This window comes from Olea europaea, chromosome 9 (genome assembly GCF_002742605.1).
Source record: "Olea europaea var. sylvestris chromosome 9, O_europaea_v1, whole genome shotgun sequence".
NCBI classification, from domain to species: Eukaryota; Viridiplantae; Streptophyta; class Magnoliopsida; order Lamiales; family Oleaceae; genus Olea; species Olea europaea.
The window spans coordinates 9798728-9805948 of NC_036245.1; the positions used below are offsets into that span (position 1 = coordinate 9798728).

At 31.8% G+C, this 7221-nt stretch overlaps 1 protein-coding gene across 1 annotated transcript; it reads left to right on the forward strand.

Moving 5' to 3' along the window:
• Positions 1-1655: 1655 nt before the first annotated feature.
• Positions 1656-3633, forward strand: LOC111399610 (premnaspirodiene oxygenase-like). Its single transcript, XM_023027019.1, has 2 exons — positions 1656-2603; positions 2905-3633. Exons 1-2 carry the CDS (start codon positions 1656-1658, stop codon positions 3529-3531), a joined length of 1575 nt encoding a protein of 524 aa, XP_022882787.1. The 3' UTR covers positions 3532-3633.
• The last annotated feature ends 3588 nt before the right edge of the window (positions 3634-7221 follow it).

Consider the following 7221-nt stretch of genomic DNA (forward strand, 5'->3'; position numbering starts at 1 on the left):
ATAAAATGAACAATAAAATTGAGTAGCAGATCCGACTAAATCTCTCTCATCCCAACGTAGCTCTTTTATGTGGGTTTATTAAACTTGTTGACAACCCATCGTTCACCTATGCCATGCCCATAAATATAATCTTTCGCCCCCAGGGGCATAGCCCAGTGGTGCAAAGGATAGGAGTGAGGTAGCTTAGCCTTGCAGGCAGCCACAGTGTGAAAGTTCGATTCCTGAAATATGGAATTAGACTATTTGTGTGTATCAGTGTATGGACAAGCTCTTGTTCCCTGACCTGCTAAAGCACATCTCGAAATTTATCTCTCTCACAATGCTCCAGAGACGGGGTTGGGTGGTGGGAACCCTCAATGTTGGGGTTTAACCTTCAATAAATATAATCTTTCTAATGTATAATCACATCAATTAGCTGCGAATCTGCATCTTAAAATAGTATTTTTAATGTAGACAAATGGATGCTAATTTTTATATGGAAAAACAACTTATTGAAATTTTACATTGATAAATATGGATTTGTAATAACTTTGAACGGATCATGTGGAAATAATCATATATTATGTGATAAAATTCTATTTTATATATTTTTATTTTTTAACTAACTACTTATTCGACTTCGATTGAACATCCTTAGCCCCCGTTTGACCCTCATTTTGTGGAAAAGAAAATGGGTAGAATAATATTTTTTTTTGAAAAATGAGTGGTTGAAAAAGATGGAAAATTTTTTATTTATATGTAATATTATTTTATAGAAAATTGTGTGATTGAAAATAGGAGAAGATAATGAAATGTAATGGAAATAAAATTAATGGGGCCAAAAGGGGCTTAATCTTTTTCTCATCCATGCTCTGGTCGTGTATGAAAACAGTGCAAAATATCCTTTCACTTGTGTGCATAATTAATTGTCTGAAAAGAGAGCTACATCTTTTGGCCCACATTCATTGACCATTATAGGTTGTAGGGATAACTTAAGTAGTCCCAAATTTTTTTAATTGTTGTATATTTTACTCTAATATTTCATTTATAGCAGCATTGATCTCAAACTTTCTGATCTCATGAAACAGAGGGACCTTACTATCGAGAGGACCGTAAGTTAACTTGAAAAAAATTAAATTAAAAATTAATATAATATAATATATATATATATATATATATACACAGACACATATACATACATTTTACAACATTCTAATGTTTGAAAAACAGTTTATTACATTCCTACGTTTGATCTCAATATTTTTTTTTTTTTATAGAAGATGAGTTTTGTAATAGTGAATTTTTTGAGAATGTATGGGTTAAAAAGTATTAAAAATTTTGGTTTACGTGTACAATATTTTATTGTAAAAAATGTATTATTGAGAAAGAATTTTGAAAACAAAGAATGAATTTTTAAATAATGGGGATAAAACAGGGACAATAAATCTATTTCCAGTTTTGACCGATAAAAAGGAATTTTTCTTCCTGTAAAGAAGCCGGGTTCTGTGAACTCGGCCAGATAACTCAAGAAGGGTGGAGCCCATCTGAATAAAAAATTAATCCACCCACTCCCATTGTGTGCAACTTGGACAGCCTTGTGAACGCACCCCCCGTCGGCCAAGCGGGGTTCAACAAATGTTATGTTTAGCATTTACATATTTACATATAAGTACTGCATGCAGCTGCCTAGATCATTTGTCAAAAACTTCAAGCATCCAATTTTCGCTTCAATGGATATTCATTTCCTTATTTCCCTCTCTAATTTCTGTTTCCTGTTGTCCTTCTTCTTGTTCCTGGTAGCTAACCGTTACAAGAAATCTAGAGCTCAAAATTTGCCACCAGGGCCATGGAAACTTCCTATTTTAGGAAATTTGCACCTGCTGATAGGTTCCCTACCACACCATGCATTCAAAAACCTAGCAGAAAAATATGGCCCGCTGATGCACATAAAGCTTGGAGAAGTATCAGCAATCGTGGTTTCATCTCCTCGTATAGCAAAAGAAATCATGAAAACAAATGATGTCGCGTTTTCAGATAGGGCGGAGCTTATGATAGCCAAAATCCTGTTACACAACTGTTCAGACATTGCATCCGCTCCACACGGTGAATACTGGAGACAGATGCGTAAATTATGCATTTCAGAATTCCTGTGCAGTAAGAAAGTTCGATCATTTCACACTCTTATGGAAAACGAAGTTTCCAAGCTGATTCTGTCCATAAGGTCCTCAGCGGGGCTACAAATAAATCTAACTGAACATATTTTAGCCGTGGAAAGTGGCATAATTTGCATGGCAACAGTGGGGAGAATTTGTAAGGACCAAAATTCTATAATAATGACTATAAAAGAAGCTGTATCAATTGCAGGATTTTTCAATGTTGCGGATATTTTTCCATCGATGAAGTTCCTCCATTTTCTTTGTGGATCTGAAAGAAAATTGAATAGGATGCAAAGAAGGACTGATGCAATTTTGGAAGACATTATCCAACAGCACCAAGAGAGAAAAGGGCAAAGTAAAAGTTCAGAATCAATGGAAGAAGATATATTGGACATTTTCTTAAGGATCAGTGCGAACAAGGCCCTTCCTGTTCCCATCACCAGGAACAACATTAAAGCAAACATTTTGGTGAGTAAAATCTACATTCAAAACTTTTTTTTTTTTTTTTTTTTTTGTAATGTTTATTAACCCATTTACTTGCCTACTTTTGTTAAATATGAATTTCAAGAACAAAAAATGGTAATATCAATATAATAAAAATTTTAAGGTAATGAACTATATATTATTTCATAATATTAAATTATCAAGCAAATAGGCTGACGTGGCTGGTCTTAATTGTATTATGACTTTATGAGGTGCTTCAAAAAATTTATATCCGTTTTATCGAAATTTTCATTGAACTTATAAATTAATTTTGGCTTGAATACAGGAAATGTTTATTGCTGGAATTGAAACTTCATCTTTAGTCATCGAATGGGCAATGTCTGAACTGATGAAGAATCCAGGAGCAATGGAGAAGGCACAGGCGGAAGTAAGACGCTCATTTGATGGAAAAGAAAGAATTTTAGATAGTGACATTAAGGAATTGAAATATCTAAAAATGATCATCAAAGAAACATTAAGATTACACCCTCCAGGTCCCCTATTATGCCCTAGAATGTGCAGGGAACAATGCAAGCTTGATGGTTATGATATTCCTGCGAAAACAATAGTAATGACTAATGTTTGGGCAATGGCAAGGAATCCTGAGTATTGGAATGATCCAGAAAAGTTTGAACCAGAGAGATTCAGCAATGTTCCCATTGATTTTAATGGGAATCATTATGCGTTCATACCATTTGGCGCGGGAAGGAGGATGTGTCCCGGCATTGGCTTTGGATTAGCAAGCGTTGAGATTTCACTGTCACAACTATTGTACCATTTTGATTGGAAAATTCCTGGGGGAATTTCTCCTGAAGAATTTGATATGACTGAGAATTTTGGGGCATCAGGTGGAAGAAAAAATCATCTGTTCTTGATACCCGTATCCTATTATCCACTTCATAGTTCAAAATGAATGTCATGATGCAGTTATGTAACATGAAATAATGGTCTAGTATCAAGAATTTCTTTCTATAAAAGTTGATCAATTACTGATCACTCTTTGTGTTTGCTTCAATTTAGCAATTTGATTTATTTCATTGGCCAGAAACTTAATCAAAATTGGAAAATTTCGGCTAAAACAATCCAACAATTAATTTTTGCGAGATATATATAAAAAGTTGATAGTTTTCAAACCCTTTTTTAAGTGTAGATTAATAGATTTTTCACGGGATGATGACTTTCCGTAATAGGCACAATCACTCAGAGAGCTAATCACAAATTTCCTCCTCCATCACATCCAATTAGGGATTTCAACGAGTCTTCTTAAATTAGATATACGAACAGATATCTAAATCGAGAACCGACAGGTTCTGTTCGATTCTTGGTTCTAGATCAAGAATCGAAGAATCGAATCTCCCTAATTTTTTAACTAATTTATTTTAAATAAGTCAAATTATTTTTTTTTTCTAAATAAATTTATTAACTAGTTAATTTAGTTCAAACCCGAAAATATGATTTCCTTATTTCTAACTTTCAATTCAAAGCAAACTTAATCAGATTGACCTAAGTTTTATCCAAATTTATTACTCTACCATAGTGTCGTTTCTACCGTTCTGGAGAGATCGAATTGAAATTTGACAACACTTCTCTTAATTATTTTGAGTTCTCTATCTTCCTCTTCCTGTAATTTTAACAATTAAATCTATGAAGAACTCAGCAAAGAGAGACACAAAAAACACATAAGATGGGATTACGTTATTTTGTAAGAGTTAAAATTGAATATAACATTAGTTGAATTAATGTAACTTTGTAAATATTAAAAAATTTAATTATAATATGGAACATTGGAACTGAATGGAACCGAACCCGAACCCGAACGGTTTGACAATTAAACCGTTTTCTAAATATCCGAAAATTTCAAATCGAGTTCGATTCTCATTAGAACCAAACCGGACCTTATCTAGCCCTAGCTATACATATGTAATATGTGAGAATTTTTTTTTCCTTTGCATATACATTTCACACGTTAACACACATTAAAAAGGAGTATTATTTTATCAGCCAAGTTCAAAAATATCAAAAGTTGGATTCTCATTCTGTTACAAACATTCTACCTAGTTTTAATCATTGTCTCAAGGAATAATTTCAGAAATTTTTATGTCAATTGAGGTAAGAATGCATAGTGAAAAGTGACAAATTCTTATTTCTTGATGTTTATATAAATTTTGGCATGAAATACTTTTAGTTCTTATGGTCGATTTCTATGTTAAATTCTACAAAATGAACTTTTTGGTTAAATATATAAATCTTACGTGATATAGAAATTCTTAAAAATTACTTGAGCTATTGGATATTGTGACCAATTTACTTTAAATTTAAAAAAAGTCGATATATTATGTCATTTTATATTTATATCATGTTAATAAAAATATGTATGTATTTTTTATTGAGTGTTTTCAAAATATTCACTCTTACAGTAACTTTTTAGATTAGAATGAGTCGTGTAGACATATGACAGACTGACTGAGTAATGCTTATGGGGCCGCCAAGTAAAATTTCTAAAGATGATAATTTGCAAATTTCATTTTTCTTGTTGAAGAACATCTTTATGTTAAATTTTGAGCACTGTATTTAGTAGGTTTTCCTATGTTCAAACATTTAACATTTTATGTTAAATTTGAATTGATGGTTTGAAATCGTAGTACTTTAAGATTTTATTTTATGTGAAAGTTTTCACTTAAATTGATGGTTTATCATTATTGACTTGTCGATTAAATTTCAAATTTTGAATAAAAGGAAATTTTCTCTTAAATTAGAAAAAGAAGATGGGTTTTTTTTTTTTTTTTTTGGGTAATACTTCAAGTCTGTTTTTATTAAAATAAAAATAAATAAATAAATTTTGACGTTAAAATCTGGTATCAGAGCCCAAATCTACCTTTTCTGGAGATCGGATAAAAAAAATATAGCCTGAAAATTTGAATAATAAATTTACTTTTTTTGATATATACTAGAATTTATTTCAAATATGTTGTATGATATTCACACGACCATTGTACAGCTTCAAAAATTTCTAACGTATTAAAATTGGGTTGAATGTACACTGTTTGGAAATAAAAGAGATTGACTGGACGATGAACAATTCTTAGTCACATGTTCGGTTATAAATAATATTCTGTTTGTTTGCTTATTTGATTGTTCATTTGATTTCTTAACAGCTGCAAATCACTGTAAAGCTTTGAGTTGAAATTTCTTTTCTGCTAATGAAATTGAACGTTTACTACCCTTTAACTCTCTTGAACCATATGTAAATGCAGAAATGAAACTGATATACTCTGTGTTCTATTGCAATTAAAATGTAACGATGATCGAGTCGAACAGTGCTCAATGGTCTCATCTCTGTTTATTGGTCTTCGAGTTTCTGATATAATCCGAGAATGCATTACTTGAATCCTTTTTTTTTTATTCAAGTAAAATTTTGTTTTTGGTGATTATTTGTACCATTCTCCATGTCAGTCTTTGGCAAAGAACTGAACCAATCTCATTCATATTAATGATCTACATGTGCATCAGGGAGCTTTGAGTTTTTATTGACCTTGTATCTCATGAAAGTTTCAAGTTCCTTTTAATCCTGTTGCCTACTTGCTACTTTCATATGGTTTCTTAATTTGACAAGTCTATTTTTTTATTTTTTTATTTTTTTGCCCTTTTAGCGTAGTTATTGTTTAAAAATAGATGGGAAGTATGATGTGTTTAGCTAATTAAAAAAAAAAATTAAGTTTACTTTTACCCAAAAAAGCGTATATATTGTTGTAAACATTTTATTTACGATCATGAAATTTTATAATTCTTAAATTACAATAAAAATAAGATTCATGGCATTTATGACACACCCTGTCCCGTGTAACACTACTAGATTCGAAATGTGGCATGCATCGAAAATGGATACCAACTAAAAGTCGAACCCACCATCAAGGCTACTACAACTATAATATGCAACTTTTTATAATTTATTTTTAATAGAATTTCAACATTATCTTCCCTGTAAATATGACTAACTAACCTGTAATCCACTATATATAATTCACAAACTATAACACAACACAATAGAAATAAGATACACAAATACTCAACTATTGCTTGATAAGAAAAACGTAAAAAAATATATGGGTTGATAGCTCAATAAGTGGAGATGTTCAAAATAAATATACTTTTTAATTTATACATTTTTATTGAAAATCAAATTCATATCATTTGATAATTCACAAGCCACCATCATGCAATTATAGCCAAAAAGTGAAATATTCACATAAGGTCATAAAATATCATCTTAAAATCATGATATAACATCAGCTGATAACCATGCTATAATCTCATTACATCAAATGTGTTGAAAAATCCACCAAAAATGTACCCTCTAACTGAAATATGTAATCCGCCTCTCGGGCAAAGAACTTTCGCCACGGGCCTTTGGGCCCCTCTGTGAACGAAAGCCGGTCTCAAAGACATCTCATAATCAATTCTAGAACACGGCCAAGGCTCCTCTATGAACTATATGTACACGATCAAGACCAATGTCCGGTCAAGACCCTCCGTGTAGGATAGAACACGGCCAAGGCCCCTCTGTGAACTAGAAGAAGTATATAATCATGGGTTCTTTTCTGGC